Source organism: Lipotes vexillifer, unplaced genomic scaffold (genome assembly GCF_000442215.2).
Source record: "Lipotes vexillifer unplaced genomic scaffold, Lipotes_vexillifer_v1.1 scaffold1934, whole genome shotgun sequence".
Lineage (NCBI taxonomy): Eukaryota > Metazoa > Chordata > Mammalia > Artiodactyla > Lipotidae > Lipotes > Lipotes vexillifer.
Genome location: NW_006791881.1, coordinates 550268 through 567490, shown reverse-complemented (window position 1 = coordinate 567490; position 17223 = coordinate 550268). Strand labels below are relative to the sequence as shown.

The 17223-nt window shown below is 42.9% G+C and overlaps 1 protein-coding gene across 3 annotated transcripts in view; it reads right to left on the bottom strand.

Moving 5' to 3' along the window:
- CNOT10 (CCR4-NOT transcription complex subunit 10) overlaps nt 1-4344 on the bottom strand; it is a 65351-nt gene extending 61007 nt beyond the window's left edge. For 2 of the 3 annotated variants that reach the window (XM_007464921.1, XM_007464923.1), the window contains exon 1: nt 4027-4344. In XM_007464921.1, coding sequence (XP_007464983.1) covers nt 4027-4048 — 22 coding nt within the window. In that variant the 5' untranslated portion in view covers nt 4049-4344. The remainder of the gene's footprint in view (nt 1-4026) is intronic. The other variant, XM_007464922.1, reaches the window with a different exon arrangement.
- Nucleotides 4345-17223: the final 12879 nt, after the last annotated feature.

Genomic DNA, 17223 nt, shown 5'->3' with positions numbered 1-17223 from the left:
GCGCAGGCTCCGGACGCGCAGGCTCAGCGGCCATGGCTCACGGGCCCAGCCGCTCTGCGGCATGTGGGATCTTCCCGGACCGGGGCACGAACCCGTGTCCCCTGCATCGGCAGACGGACTCTGAACCACTGCGCCACCAGGGAAGCCCCTTCCTACCATTTTTACAGTCATCCTGGCTCAAAATTTCAAAGCCATCTTTAAGTACTCTTCTCCTGATTTCATATTACTCATCTGGTCTTGTCTTTCCCATATTCATAATGTCATCAACCTTCTCCTATTAAGCCTACTACTGCCATCCTCATAGTCCAAATTCTCAGATAAATTCAAATCTAGGATTTTGCATCCTAACTCCAGCCACTTTCTCCTTACAAATAACTATCAAAAGTAAAGTCAGATAAATCACCCTAAAATACTGCTGGTGATTCACACTGCTTTTATGTTACATAGGGACATGAACCTTGGAACTTTCAACTGCCCCTTCAATGTTTATCTTTGAATTATAAAGGGAGGATGGGATCAGGGTGGATGGGAACCCCCTCCCTTTATGATTTGGTTGAAATACAAATCAGGGTGTGAGAACTGCTTGCTGATCAATCACTAAGAAGCCACGTAACCTAGAAGCACAGGTAAATTAATTCTCCAGGAGGTGAGTCTTGACCAGCTGGAAAAAGGAAATGGGAGAAAGCTGGACAAATAAATCATCCCTTCTTTCTCTCTCATATGGACTATTCTGAAGTATAATTTCTCCTCGAAAACCTTACAGAAAAGTCCATATGCAAATGACCTGCTACGTCTCTTCACAGGTCACGATGCAACAGTAGCTAGGGCTGTAATGTAGTTCATCTTCCTTTGCCTTCCTTCCTTGTCTCTCTCACCTTCACTATCCTGGGCTTGCACCTTCCAAAAAGTGAACACCTTAATCGGGTTCTGCTTCCCAGAGGATGTGGGCTAAAACATACACCTCACCTCAGCTGATCCTCACAAGCTGTAACCTGGAGAGGTAAATAAATTAGAAAGCTATTAGGAATAAATTAGAAGATTATTAGGACCCCCATTTTACAAATGAAGAAACTGAGGCTTAACTCAGAACCTTTCCCAAGGAGCAAGGACATTGTTCAAATGTCACCTCTAAGAGAGCCCTTCCTTCTCTAACCAATCCACTCAAAGTAGGGTCGCTGCTCTCAGTTATCCTCTATCCTTTTACTCGTTTTTTCTTTTCTTCACAATATTTATCACAGCTTGAAATCCGAATTATTTCTTACTTTGTTTACATGTTTATCTGCCTTTCTTACTACATTACAAGCTCCTCATGGACAGAGACTTCGCAGTGTCTGGCAGAGCAGGCTACTGGTGAATATTTAATGAATAAATTAATATCACAACATTAGCTGGTCTCAGCTAGTTTCTGAGCTTCCAGTCTTGTTTCATTTAAATCCATCCTTGGACTTCCCTGGTGGTCCAGTGGTTAAGACTCCACGCTTCCACTGCAGGGGGCACAGGTTTGATCCCTGATCGGGGAACTAAGATCTAAAGGCCGAGAGGTGAGGCCAAAAAAAAGAAAAAAATCCATTCTCTACCACAGTCAGTGTGATCAGGTCACTTACCTCCTTAAATCCTTTCATGGGCCTCTTTCTTACCTAATGAAGAACAACCTCCATGAAAAGGGTCTTGGGCTCAGGAGCTCAGAGTTGAAGCAGCATATAAACTAGATTTTGAATGAGAAGCATGTTCACCAGATAGAGAAGAGAAAGAAGGGCATTACTGCTCAGAAACTTAAAAGAACATGATACTTTCTAAGAATCATTTCTGGTGTGAAGAGCTAGATGTGATGATACAGAAGTATCAGATGGAAAAAGATTGTGAAGAGCCTCACAAATGACATTAAGGAGTGAGGATCTGATGCACAAAAAATGGCACAGTCTTAGAAAGTTTATAGGCAAGGAATGGTATGATCTAAATAGTGTTTTAGAAATAAAGTGAAAACACAGCAGTGAGAATGGACTGGATAGGAAGAGACAAAACCATTCAGAAGGATGCTCAATGTGAAACAGACCACATCAAGAGATAAAGGCCAGATGTAAATGTATAGCTGATTCACTTTGCTGTACAGCAGAAACTAACACAACATTGTAAAGAAACTATACTCCAATTAAAAAAAGAGAGAGAGATAAAGGCCAGAACAACAGCACTTGAAATGGGGATGGAGAGGAGGAGCAGAGAGATTCATGGGGGCCACACTAAACACTCATCTACTTAATACAAATTCAACCTTATTATCTAGGTAGGAAGTTTCCTACATTGTGGCCTATAAGCTTAAACCAATCAAAGAAAGGCCCCAAATCACTCTGGACCTTATTCTTCTACTACATATATTACATAGCTCTTCCCAAATGGGAGTGCCACTATAATAGGGCTGACTCTAACAGACTGAATAGCAGGTCTTCAAAAGCAGGGAGTGTGCCATATCCATTTCTTTAATATCCAAGGCAGTGCCTGGCACTCAATTTTTATGAACGAATGAATGAATAAGTAGAAGAATGCTTTATGACTGAGGTAGGACTTGAAAACGACATAGGTTTTAGGCCTAAAAAGGTCATTCCAGGCAAGTGCAATGGTATGAGTGAACAGAAATGGTAAACCTGGGGGAGAGACAATGTCCTAAACTAAGATGGAATATGTTGGTCCTCTTGGTCCAGCCTTGGATAGGCCATGCTTATTCCCTGCCTGGAACTTTCTCCCACCCACCCCTCCTCATTCCGCATGGCTCACCCCTACATTTCATTGGAGTGTCTGCTCAAATATCACCTCACCAGAGGCTTTCCCTGACCAGCCTACCTAAAATTCTCTAGCGCCCTCTAAAGGTTTAGCCTCACTTTCTAAACTTTTCTCTTGTTTTTCTTCTTAGTAGATTACTGAAGAGATGCTCTGACAATTTCATTCATCTGTACCTGTATTAGGCTTGGCTCACTTTAATTTCAAATCAAGTTCATCAGTTATTGAGATCAGGACAGCCTACAGTCCTAAGCACCTTGGGCTTATCTGGACACTCTTTTGGACAAAGAGCAAGATGCTCAAATTAGTGCACTTCACGCTGCAAGAGGAGTAAAAAAAGAGTAAAAGGGTGTGAGGGTGGGGACGTTCCGCGGCATGTGGGATCTTCCCGGACCGGGGTACGAACCCGTGTCCCCTGCATCGGCAGGCACACTCTCAACCACTGCGCCACCAGGGAAGCCCTCTTTTCCTTTTTTAAAGAAATTAATTTTACTGTAAAAAGTCTAACTGTTGACCACTTCTAAGTCCTGTCATTTAAGTTCCTTCCAACAAAATCTGGATGGATGCCACAGAGAACATTATTTTCTTACAGAAAATATACGCCAGACCATCCCAGAGTAGGCAGGAAAGAATTTTATATTCCTCAATGGAGAAGATTCTAGGAATGGAGAAGTAATCCATAAAGAAAATCGTCGAGATTAAACTTAAGGGGAAAAGAGGTTCTAAACGCAAGATATTATAGAGAGCACAGCTCGAAGTGAGACACGATAATGTTATGCATATTTCAATAAGTTGTTTTTACAAAGCTAATTACACAAGACGTCGCTGACCATAGGCAGGCTGATGTGGCCGAAACCACCCAGATGAGTCCTAGCCCGAGCCGGGGGCATCAAGGTAGCCGCATCTCCGGGGTGAACTTTCCTTGCTCTGCCTTCCTCAGTGGGAAGTCGAAAAGTCTGTGAAGCGGCCACCTAGATTTAAGCTTTTTAAACCAGAGATATTCCGGAGAGCCGGGCAAAGGCGGCCAGAAGCGGCTTCATACTGCACTTGGTAAGAAACTATCGGACCCTGGGCCCAAAGACTCACAGTAGCGACGGCCAAGGGAGGGGATGGGGGAGAGAAATGCACGCCCCAATTAGAGTCGCCCCGGAGTCCCCATCCCTCGTCCCCACTCGGGGCCCCGCCACCGCAGCATAGGGTCTGCCCGCCCCCGCGGGTCCCGCCGCCCCAGCGCGCGAGGCGCGGGCGCCTCACCTGCAGGCTTGTCTGCGGCCATCTTCCCGCCTCGGCTCGGGTCCTTCCCCGCAGGTGGCGTGGCCTCCACTCCAGCTGCCCGGCTTACCGCTATCCTGGACCTCGGAGGACGACCCTGCGCCCACTCCGGCTCCGGGCCCCTGGGTTCCGGCCTGGGGAGTGGGCAGACGGCGGGCTGAGGAAGTGACGAAGACTAGTTTGCGTCGTCTAGCAACAGCAGCAGCGTTTCCGCCCCGGGCGGCGCCACTACCTCCAGCCATGCACGGTTTCCGCCCCGCCGCGTCCCCTGACACACTACTTCCGGGGGCCGCGGCCGGCGTGGGAACTGCGGCTGGCCCCGCCCTACGCTGGCGTCCCCGGCGGCCCGCCCCCTGCGGCGTGAGCGCGCGCGCCCAGCCGGACGTGCGCTCACCCGCGCGTCTGCGCGTGTGTTGGGTGGGCCTGTTGGGAGTTGTGCGCCGCTGCTGTGTGCTTATCCTGGTTAGAATTCTCGAGTATCCGAGCTCTTGTCCCTCATTTTACATAAAACCACAGTAACTGCACCTGACATCTATATGGTAAGCATTGAGCCTTGCACTTGGCTTGTACACTTTTAATGATTTCTCACAGCTCTGTGAGAAGGCACAGTTGCGATTCCCCGTTTGAAAACAAAACGAAACATTTTATTTTAGAGGTTTTAGATTTACAGGAAAATTGCAAAATGATACATGGAGCTCTTGTATACTCTTCACCTAGTTCCCCCTGTTATGATCATCTTGAATAATTATTACATTACTGTGGTACATCCATCACATCTAAGAAACAACTTTGGTACCTTACTATTCACTAAATGCAGCATTTAAAAAAATGAAAAAAACTTTTTTAAGTCAATGTCGCTTTCTGTTCCAGGATCTTGTCCAAGATACCACATTAAATTATTCATGTCTCCTTAGGCTTTTTTTTTTTTTTTTGCGCTCTGCTGTGCCGCTTGCAGAATCGCAGAATGTTAGTTCTCCGACCAGGGATGGAACCTGGGCCAGCATCCAAGTCCTAACCACTGGACCGCTAGGGAATTCCCTCCTTAGGCTATTCTCGTCTGTAATCACTTCTCAGATTTTCCTTGTTCCTGATGACTTTAACAGCTTTGAAGAATACTGGTCAAGATTTTTGAAGAATGGACCTGGATTTGGGTGTATCCAGTGTTTTTCATGGTTAGACTAGGGTTACAGGTTTTTAGGAGAAAGACCACGGAGGTGACCTGCCATTCTCATCACATCAAATCAAGAGTACGAGCTAACAGAATGACTTACTGATGATGTTGACCTCGATCACCTGGCTCAGGTAGTGTTTGCCAGGCTTCTCCGCTCTTAAGTCACCTCCACACACTAACTCTTTGTAATCATTAAATGTAGCTCACAGTCGAATGGTGGGGAGTGTTAAGCTCTGCCTCCTGCCATGGGGAGTCTGTGCATAAATTATATTCTCTAAGGGAGATTCGTCTCTTCTCCATTTAGTTACTTATTCAATTATATATTTAAGTCCGTATGGACTCATGTATGTTTTTTTTAAATTGAAGTATAGTTGATTTACAATGTTGTGTTAGTTTCTGGTGTACAGAAAAGTGATTCAGTTATTCATATATTCTTTTTCATATTCTTTTCCATTATGGTTTATTACATGATGTTGAATATAGTTCCCTCTGCTATACAGTAGGGCCTTGCTGTTTATCTATTTTACACATAGTAGTTTGTATCTGCTAATCCCAAACTCCTAATGTATCCCTCCTCTGCTATCCCCTTTGGTAACCATAACTTTGTTTTCTATGTCTGTGAGTATGTTCCTGTTTTGTAAATAACTTCATTTATATCATATTTTAGATTCCACATATAAGTGATATCATATGATATTTGTCTTTCTCTCTCTGACTCACTTCACTTAGTATGACAATCTCTAGGTCCATCCATGTTGCTGTAAATGGCATTATTTTATTATTTTTATGGCTGAATATTATTCCATCGCATATATACACCACATCTTCTTTACATGGACATTTATTTTATATTGTAGTTATAATCCAATACTACATTATTTTGTTGCTCAAATTGTTTCAGCTTTGCTAATTGGAAACCTTTTCAGGTTTGCTCCTATGTCCCTTTGACATGGTTGCTTATGTTTTAAAAAAAAAACCTTCTAAAAAATTCATATTAACATATACACAGAAAATGCACAAAGCATAAGCACAGTTTTTTGAATTTTCATCAACTAAACATATCCACATAACTAGCACCCAGAGGAAGGACAACATATTACTCACATGCAGAATCCCCCTTCATGTCTCCTCCCATCCCTGCACAAGGGTAGTTACTAACCTATGGCTAACACCATTGGATTGAGTTTTAAACTCAATAAAAGTGGATCACAATATATTTTCTTTAGAGTCTAGCTTCTTTTGCTCAACTTTACAAGATTCATCCATGTCATTGAGTGAAATTAGTTTCTCATTGTTATGTAATGTTCCATTATGAGAATGTACCGTGATTTGTGTATTCATTTTATTGTTGAGTATTTGGGTATTTTGTCTATATTGAATAAGCCGAATATGAATATTCTGGTATGTCTTTTTTTTTTTTTTTTTTTTTTTTTTTTTAATTTTTATTTTACTTTATTTTATTTTGGCCATGCCACACAGCATGTGGGATCTTTTAGTTCCCTTAGGATGATCGAACCTGCACCCCCTCGTTTGAAGCACGGAGTCCTAAGCACTGGGCCACCAGGGAAGTCCCCAGTAACTCATTTCTTTTTATCACTGAATAATATTCAATTATATAGATGTACCACTGTTTGTTTATCCATTCACCTACTGAAGGGCATCTTCATTGCTCCCAGTTTTGGGCAATTATAAATAAAGCTGCTATAAACATTTATGTTCATGTTTCTGTGTGGACGTAAGTTTTCAGTTCATTCGGGTAAATACCAAAGAGCGTGATTGCTGTTTTGTAAGGTAAGAGTATGCTTAGCTCTGGAAGAAACTGCCAAACTGTCTTCCAAAGTGGCTGCACCATTTTGCATTCCCACCAGCAATGAATGAGAGTTCCTGTCGCTCCACATCCTCATAGCATTTGTTATGTCAGTGTTCTGGGTTTTGGCCATTCTCATAGGTGTGTAGTGGTTTCTCACTGTTGTTTTAATGTGCATTTTTCTAATGACAAATATTTTCATCCGCTTATTTGCCATCCGTACCCATCTATATATCTTCTTTGGTGAGGTGTCTGTTCAGATCTTTGAGATTTTTTAAATTGGGTTTTTTGTTTTCTTACTGTAGAGGGAGCTTCCCAGACCGGGGCACGAACCCGTGTCCCCTGCATCGGCAGGCGGACTCTCAACCACCGCGCCACCGGGGAAGCCGTATCTAGTACGGCTAGGAGGCAGGAGGATTTTAAAGCAAGGCTAGAGAGTTGTCATTGGTCAAGGAGCTGCATCAGTCATATTAGAAGAAGGAGGTGTTCCCTCATTTTTGTGCTTATGGAGGGCTTCATTTCTGTCTTGTCCCAAACGCAATTATGGTGTAACCTTCTCTGAACATGTTCATATTCTGTGAGTGTAGTGTATGTCCCGCTGGGAGTGTTCTGCTAGAAGAATTGTTCTTCTCTTAGTTTCCAGGCTTGTCAGCAGAGCCATTTTTCACTTTCTCACATGTGGTCCCACCTCTTGGACCTTATCCATTTCACGGATATGGAAAATGAGGTGTTAACCCACTTTCCCAAGTAACAAGACTAGTAAACAACTATTATCTTAACTGTTACATTCAGCTTTAAAGGTTCTAGAATTCGCCTATGTGGAAAACATCTTGGGTCTCTTCTCTCACCTTTTCATATTGGCAGCTCTCCCTCGTTTACAGGGAGGGAGAAGGGTTAATTCAGACGTGGGCGGTGTGGGACTTCCCCGGTGGCGCATTGATTAAGAATCCGCCTGCCAATGCAGGGGATATGGGTTCGAGCCCTGGTCCGGGAAGATCCCGCATACCGCGGAACAACTAAGTCCGTGCGCCACAACTACTGAAGCCTGCAGGCCTAGAGCCCTTGCTCTGCAACAAGAGAAGCCACCGCAATAAGAAGCCCGTGCACCGCAACAAAGAGTAGTCCCCTCTTGCCACAACTAGAGGAAGCCCGCACGCAGCAACGAAGACCCCAACACATCCAAAAATAAATAGATAAATAAATTAAAATTTATTTAAAAAAAAAAAAGTGGGAGGTAAAAAATCTCAGTGGGACTCTGCTTGGTCACCAGCCATGGCGAGTCAGTTTACATCCGGCTAGTGATGGTACCACTGTGTACCCACAGTGCCTCAAACCTTATGTGGTCCTTGCCACTTGTGGAAGACTGTCTCTAAGAATGGCTGTCACCAGTCCCTCCCATCCCAATATGAACATTGCTGCTCTTCCCCTCCCTTTGAATATGAGTTGTGACTTGCTCCAACCAACAGAATGCAGAAGTGATGCTGAGCCAGTTTTGGTTCTAGCCCTTGAAAGGCATGGCAGTGTCCACTTTTCCTCCCTTGTACTCAGCTACCATGCTGTACGGCTATAAGACTGCCCTGCTGGAGTGAGACTATGAGAAGGGGAGCCAAGATGTCCCAGGTGACAACCAGCACCAAGGTTCCAGACATAAGAATGAAGCCTTCTTGAACCTTCTAGCCCAGCTGCCAGCTCAATGCAGTCACATGAGTGATCCTAGCTAACATCATATGAAGCAGAAAAACTGCTCAGGGGCTTCCCTGGTGGTGCGGTGGTTGGGAGTCCACCTGCCAGTGCAGGGGACACAGGTTCGATCCGTGGTCCGGGAAGATCCCACGTGCTGTGGAGCAACTAAGCCCGTTCACCACAACTACTGAGCCCACATGCTGCAGCTACTGAAGCCCACGCGCCTAGAACCTGTGCTCCACAAGAGAAGCCACCATAACGAGAAGTAGCCCCCACTGGCCACAACTAGAGAAAGCCCACACACAGCAATGAAGACCCAATGCAGCCAAAAAAAAAGAAAAGAAAAACTGCTCAGTCAACCCCCAGAATGGTGAAAAATAATAAGTTATTGTTATTGGACAATGACTAATTTAAAAAATTGAGATATAAGCACATACCATGCAATTCACCATTTTAAAGTATATAATTCCATGGTTTTTAGTATATTCACAAAGTTGTGCAGACATTACCAATATCTAATTCTGTGTCAAACCAGCAAGGTAGAGTGGGGTTTTTTGGGGTTTTTTTTTTTTTTGGCCATGCCTTGTGGCATGCAGGATCTTTCCCCACCAGGGATCAAACCGGTGCCCCCTGTCATGGAAGCATGGAGTCTTAACCACTGGACCACCAGTCCTGTGTTGTTATTTATTTATTTATTTTTTAATGACTCATTGGTGCCTTCTCCTTGAGGATATTTCCAATTTACAAGGAATAAAAAAATATGTATGTTAAACATATTTTTATTACTCTCTAAAACCTGAATTCAGAAAGATTATTCAACTATAAATAATGGGAAAATTGAGTAGTTAAAATTTTTTTTTTTTTTTTTTTTTTTTTTTGCGGTATGCAGGCCTCTCACTGTTGTGGCCTCTCCCGTTACGGAGCACAGGCTCCGGACGTGCAGGCTCAGCGGCCATGGCTCACGAGCCCAGCCGCTCCGCGGCATGTGGGATCTTCCCGGGCCGGGGCACGAACCCGTGTCCCCTGCATTGGCAGGCGGACTCTCAACCACTGCGCCACCAGGGAAGCCCAGAGTAGTTAAAATTTTATCATCATCATCATGAGATATTTCAGAACACAGAAAAGTACAGATATATTATGACAAGTTTATTTACCACTCAGATTTGACAAATGTCAACGTTCACCACATTTGCTTCAGATCTTTCTTTTGAAAACTGTTACTGGTACAGATGAGTCCAATTTATATTCCCTTCCTGATTGCATTTCCCTTACTCTCTTCCCAGAGGTAGCCACTTCTTTGAAGATGGTATGTGTCCTTGTAGTCCATGTTTAAAACATGATATATCCATAAACAACATTTATTATTATTCATTCAACTTTAAATATCACACTGACAGTATCATTCTGAAACTTGCTTTTTAATTTCTTTTATTTAAAAAAATTAAAAAGGGACTTCCCTGGTGGTGCAGTGGTTAAGACTGCACTCCCAATGCAGGGGGCCTGGGTTTGATCCCTGGTCAGGGAACTAGATCCTGTATGCCGCAACTAAGAGCCTGCATACTGCAACTAAAAGATCCTGCACATGGCAACAAAGATCCCGCGTGCTGAAGCTAAGACCCGGCACAGCCAAATAAGTAAGTAAATAAATAAATATTTTAAAAATAAAATAAAATGTTTTAAAAAAATTTTTAAATTAAGAAAAAATTTTTTTTTCCCACACCATGAGGCTTGTGGGATCTTAGTTCCCCAACCAGGGATTGAACCCGGGCCATGGCAGTGAAAGCGCCAAGTCCTAACCCCTGGACTGCCTGGGAATTCCCTGAAACTTGCTTTTTCAACTCAATGCTACATTTTTGAGATTGAAATATATATTCATAATATATAATATTCATTTTAAATATATATTATATTTATATAAACATATTATAAATGTATTATATATATATTAAACAACATGTATAGTTTATAGTATTCCACTAAATGATGATCAACTTACGTATACTTTTGTAGCATGATCCCTACATAGAAGTCTCATAGGGACTTCCCTGGCAGTTCAGTGGTTAAGACTCTGCACTTCCAACGCACGGGGCTTGGGTTCAGTCCCGGTTGGGGAACTAAGATCCCACATGCCTCGCAGTGCAGCCAAAAAAGAAAAGTCTCATAAATAATAAAGGCATTAAATATCTCACTGATGAGAAATCTTCAGGCAGACTGTTCCATTGCTAAGTCAGTGACTCAGCAATGTCAAGATGCAATTTGGCATCCCTGGGATTCTATCTTCCTCTTGTGGTCCCAAGATAACGGCCATAGCTCTGAGCATCATACCCTTGCCTGTCGCGGTATCCAAAGGAAGTGGAGGAAGGGGGAAAAGAATTTTCCTTTTCCAGCTTTATTCTCTAACAAATAGGTACCACATTTCATCAAGCCCAAGATCCTATCAATTTACTACTAAAAATAAAGAGTGCTGACAATTAAACTGACTTAATGCTTTCTTATCCCTTAGAATTTACGTTTAAATAAATAGCTCTTTGAGACCTAGACATAAAAATTTTTAAATTATATATTACTCCTGAGTATACAAAACAAGTAAATAGAAATGAACTAAATTGTTTAAGGTATTTTCAGAACATCTTCCCACCAGAGTTCCACTCTAAATTACTTTTCAATTCAGTGCCTTCCCTGTCTGTGTTCATCACCCTCTCTGCCCTCAGGAACACTGGCAGAACAGCAATCTCCTCACAGAATCACCACTGTTGTCTCAAGAAGGCCCATTCAGCAGGTTTCAGTTCTGGCACTTTCTGGATCTTATCAGAAGTCACGAATGGTAGGTTTTCAGATCAAGTTTGCACACACATGGGGAACCACAATCACACCATAGCAGCCATCTGACAGAGATTGTGAGAAGCCTGATAATTTCAGAAACAAAAGAAAGAGTGTGTGTCTTAGAATCAATGACGTACAGTGAATCTTGCTCAGAAGCCTCTCACCAAAATCTCCCCTTAGTTCTCCTCAGTGAAGTTGGTAGCCTGCCCACCACTGGATCAATTACTGGCAAAAGAGATTCCAACTTATGCCTTGGATTCATCATGATGCATCCATAAAACATTTATGTGGGGGATAAATAAAATAAAATCAGGATTTTATTCAACAGGGGGAGCAGGAACGGACTGCTGAAAGGACTGTCCCTTATCACTTTATCACTGTTTGTCTCTAATTGACAGACTCATTTCCAATTTTCATCTCCCCTGTCCCCTTCTTATGTTTTTGTTGCTGGAATATTTTAAAGCAAGTCCCAGACATCATACCGTTCACTTCTAAACACTTCAGTATGCACCCCAAAAGGAATATCCAAATAATTCCTTGCATAACCACAATGCCATTATCACATCTAACACAATTCAAAATAATTCCTTAATATCATTCAGTTACCAAGCCATACTCAGATTTCCTCTATTGTATAAAACTACTCTTTCTGTAATTTCTGTTTAGAATCAGGATCAAACAAGATCTCTTTTATTTGGTTATGTCTCTTGTGTTTCTTATAAGTCTTTTAAGTCCTATGTTTCTCTTAATCTGGAACAGTCCCCTACCCTTTTATTTTTTCTTTCATTGACTGGTTGATGAAATTAGAGTCCAATATAAGATCCCTCCTTTGAGATCTGGTATATTGCTTCCTTGTGGACTACATCCTTTATGCTCAATATTTCCTGTGGACTGGAGATCAGTTTTAAAGGCTGGATTATATTATGATTCAAAAAAACTTTTCCCTGAGAATCTTTCCTAGGTGGTGCTGTGTACATTTTGCATCACTGTCTGGAGGCATGTTATACTTTCTGTCTCATTTTTGGTGACATTAAGATTGATCCTTGGGTTCAGATAGTGACAGTCTGATTTTTTTTTTTTTTTTTTTTTTGCTGCGTTGGGTCTTCGTTGCTGTGCGCAGGCTTTTCTCTAGTTGGGGCGAACGGGGGGCTCCTCTTCGTTGCGGTGCACGGGTTTCTCACTGTGGTGGCTTCTGTTGTTGCAGAGCACGGGCTCTAGGCATGTGGGCTTCCGTAGTTGCAGCACCTGGGCTCAGTAGTTGTGGCACACGGGCTTAGTTGCTCTGTGGCATGTGGTATCTTCCAGGACCAGGGCTTGAACCCGTGTCCCCTGCATTGGCAGGTGGATTCTTAACCACTGCACCACCAGGGAAGTCCCTGACAGTCTGATTTTTATACATTTCCTACCAGCCTTTCTCCTAGTGGTTTCTGAAGCACTAATGACCACTGCCTTAATCAGTTATTTCACTAATAGTTGAAACAATTTTTGACTTTCGACACTCCTGCCTCTGTTAACTAGAATCAGGGCTGAGAGCCTCTGTGAATTTTATACACTAGGCATCTCCCTTGCCTTACATTAGTCCTAGCCCTAGCTAGAATTCTTCTGCAGTGAAAAACTTTCCCTTGTCCACAGTGATATTTGGTTATACTGAAATTCAGTTTATATCAGAAAGGTAGGATGAATGCTTAGTTCTTTCCCCTATAATTATTGATGTTCCGAGGAGTAAGTTGATGTCCCAACAATCTCTAGGACTATTTCTTTTCTAAAAAATTATTCTGAACTCATATATTTTTTATATGTTCAATATGTTTTAATCAACTACAGTCCTTAATCTTTTTGAAATTAAAGTCCATGTGTGAACTTTCCTGGTGGCACAGTGGTTAAAAATCTGCCTGCCAACGCAAGGGACACAGGTTTGAGCCCTAGTTGGGGAAGATCCCACATGCCACGGAGCAGCTAAATCCGTGCACCACGACTACTGAGCCTGTGCTCTAGAGCCCGTGAGCCACAACTGCTGAGCCCGAGTGACACAACTACTGAAGCCTGTGCGCCTAGAGTCCGTGCTCCACAACAGGAGAAGCCACCGCAATGAGAAACCCGCGCACCGCACCAAAGAGTAGCCCCCGCTCGCAGCAACTAGAGAAAAGCCCGTGTGCAGCAAGGAAGACCCAATGCAGCCAAAAATTAAAAAAAAAAAAAAAGGCATTCTTAAGAGAACTGTAGCCCTATCCTCACCTGCACTCCCCATTCCCATTATCTTCTCTTTTTACCCTTTTCCACCCACCCACCCCTGGTCAACTTCTTAAGTTCCTGAGAACTGCAGTTACCCCCCACCTTTTAGAAATATGTAAAACGTGAACATTTCTGAAGTAGAGAATCTTAGCCACCTACCCCAAATGAGTTCATCTTCCAAAGTCATGTAGTCAGTGGTGGGGGGAAGGATAAATTGGGAGATTGGTATTGACATATACATACCGATATGTATAAGATAGATAACTAAAAAGGACCTACTGTATAGCACAGGGAACTCTGCTCAATACTATGTAATGACCTGTATGGGAATAGAATTTTTTTAAAAAGTGGATATTTGTGTATGTATGACTGATTCACTTTGCTGAACAGCAGAAGGTAACACAACATTGTAAATCAACTATAGTCCAATAAAAAAATAAAGCACTGAATATTAAAAACAAGTCATACAATCTATAATTTTTGCTCATCAAAGCCTCCCTTCTCCTACTCTCCCTGGCAGCTAGGTGTAGTCACAGGATTACTGCTTTAAAAGGTTTTTGCATGTCTTCTTTTTCTCTTTTTTCTTTTTCTTCCAATTCTCCATCCTGCTGCCTAGAATGTAAATGTGATGGCTGGAACTCTAACAGCTATCTTAGATCTTGAAGCCAAGAGTCCGAGGGATAGAGGAGTGGAAAGCTTAAAGAGCCTGCATTCCTGATGATATCATAGACGCTCCATACCAGTTCCAGACTGCATTTGTGTGTGTGTTGCATGCAAGGCTTATTCATTGTTTTTGGTTTTTTTAAAATTTACTTATTTTATTTATTTATTTTTGGCTGCGTTGGGTCTTCGTTGCTGCACACGGGCTTTCTCTAGTTGCGGTGAGCGGGGGCTACTCTTTGTTGCGGTGCGCAGGCTTCTCATTGTGGTGGCTTCTCTTGTTGCAGAGCACAGGCTCTAGGCACGCGGGCTTCGGTACTTGTGGCAAGTGGGCTCAGTAGTTGTAGCTCGCGGGCTCTAGAGCGCAGGCTCAGTAGTTGTGGTGCACAGGCTTAGTTGTTCCATGGCATGTGGGATCTTCCCGGCAAGGGCTTGAACCCTTGTTCCCTGCATTGGCAGACAGATTCTTAACCACTGCACCACCAGGGAAGCCCCTATTCATTGTTAATTTGGGTGTTCTATCACATAAAGCTGAAACGAATCTTTTTTTTTAATTAATTTATTTATTTGCTTGTGCCGGGTCTTAGTTGTGGCAAGCGGGCTCCTTAGTTGCAGCTCGAGGGCTCCTTAGTTGCGGCATGTGGGCTCCTTAATTCTGGCATGTGAACTCTTAGTTGCAGCATGCATGTGGGATCTATTTCCCTGACCAGGGATCGAACCCGGGCCCCCTGCATTCGGAGTGCAGTCTTAACCACTGCGCCACCAGGGAAGTCCCTGAAACTAATCTTAACTGCTTCAGTTTCTAAATGAAACTAAGCAAATAGATCTGATTTTATTTTTGCTTGTGTCATTTAAATTTATTATTTCATTATTTATGGTCCCACGTAAATCCTGTAATAACTCAGAATGAAAACCATAAGTTTGCATTAGAAATTTTGGTATTGTGATGTCGTCAGGGCTAATATTGATATATGGTTAGTGTTCATGCGTATGGTTATTCTGGTTGTTTACAGATGACTCCAGTACTGAATGAAAAGTGCCTATGCCATATTTGCTACTAAATATTTCAAAAATCACCCCAAATAAGAATTGCATTCACTAATTTGCACATTTAACAATTAGTTATGGAATGTACTGTGCTAGAGTGTCAATTCGATGGAGAATGAAAATGAACACAGACCCTGTCTATTTACAAACCAATGAGGCTATAGATATTAACGAAGAGTCATATGTATGTATATACATTTGATTGTATATATTTGTTATTATGTTATATAATATGTTATGACAAATGAGAGGTAGAAGGAGCAGAAAGATGCGATTCTGAGAGTGTTTTTTGTGGGATGTGACCTAGCCCAGGAGTCAGGAGGCTCAGAGAAAGCCTGAAGAAGCTAGATCTGAAGGTAGAAATTAACAAGGTAAAGGGAAGAGCAGGTACAAAGGCCCTGTGGTGAGTGGGATCCTGCTGAGTGTGAGGGATGAACATATGTTCAGTGTGGCTTGAGCAGAGAGAACGAGGGGCAAGGGGAGGTCCCCGGGGCAGGGAGGAGCCAGATGGTTCCTGGTCACACAGGCCATGTTAAAGAGTCCTGTTTGTTTCTTGTCCCACAGGATCACTGTTTTTTATCACCTGATGTCCAATGTTTTGAAAACCATTATTTTTCATATGTTTTTGAAATATATTTTCTCTACCTTTTCCTCTAACGGTTACTTAGTATTTCATGGTATAGATGTGTCTTGATTTATACAGCCAATCCTCCATGGTGATCATTGAGATATTTTCTAATTTTTTGCTATTTCAAAGTGTTACAACTAACATCTTTACACATGCACCTTCTCTTCCATTGCATGATAGCTGTGCAGACACAGTTTGTCAATAGAAGGGGCTGATGGAAGAAAAGTCAAATGCAGACACCCTTTAGGTAAATTAAACAAGACTTCTCTCTTATGGTCATTTTTCCTTCCAGAACCTGCTGTCTCTCACTCCAGGCCAGCCGCCTTCAGGAAAGCCCAGTTTACTAGGTAGGTTGGTACCTGTAAACCCCTGTTATGAATTGTTTCAAGTTCCTTCTTTGTGTGTAGGACTGCTCGGCCATTGCCACTTAAGAGGTAAAGTTAGGCAACTGCTTTATTTATTTTTATTTTTACTTTATTTTTAAATTTTTGGCCACAGCACGAGGCATGTGGAATCTTTGGGAATCTTAATTCCCAAACCAGGGATCGAACCCGCACCCCCTGCACTGGAAGGCAGAACCCTAACCAGTGGACCACCAGGGAAGTCCCTAGGCAACTGTTTTAAATATCCCTGAACTTTCTATGATGAAGAGGAGGCCGTTCTGACCACAGCATGTAGGAGTTTCTAGAGCCTCACTTCCTCACCCGGGTTTATCAGCTGTATTGATGAATGTCAGTAGCTGGCTCCGAGGGAAGGAAAGCCAAGCCTAGTCACCCCCTTGGGTAAATCAGACAGGTTTTACATACCTAGGGGATCCAAAGGAAGCGAGCAGTCGGAAAACAAATCAATCAGCAGCAATCTTTGGGATGGACAGAAGTGCAAGCTTCAGAACCTAAACAATCTCACCATAAATGTGCGTGTGCTGGTGGTGGGGTGAGGCGCAGATGGGAACATCTGAGTCTCCAGGGTCACATTCAGCCTCCAGGAAGCTCAACTGACCCCTCCTGGGCCCAGACTGCTGTGTGTATGTATCAACCTTGTATGTGCTGGACCAGGTGACCCTCACCAGTCCTGGGGCTAAACACTATGGGGTTTCACTGTGGGGCACCATTTACATACCCTCAGCCT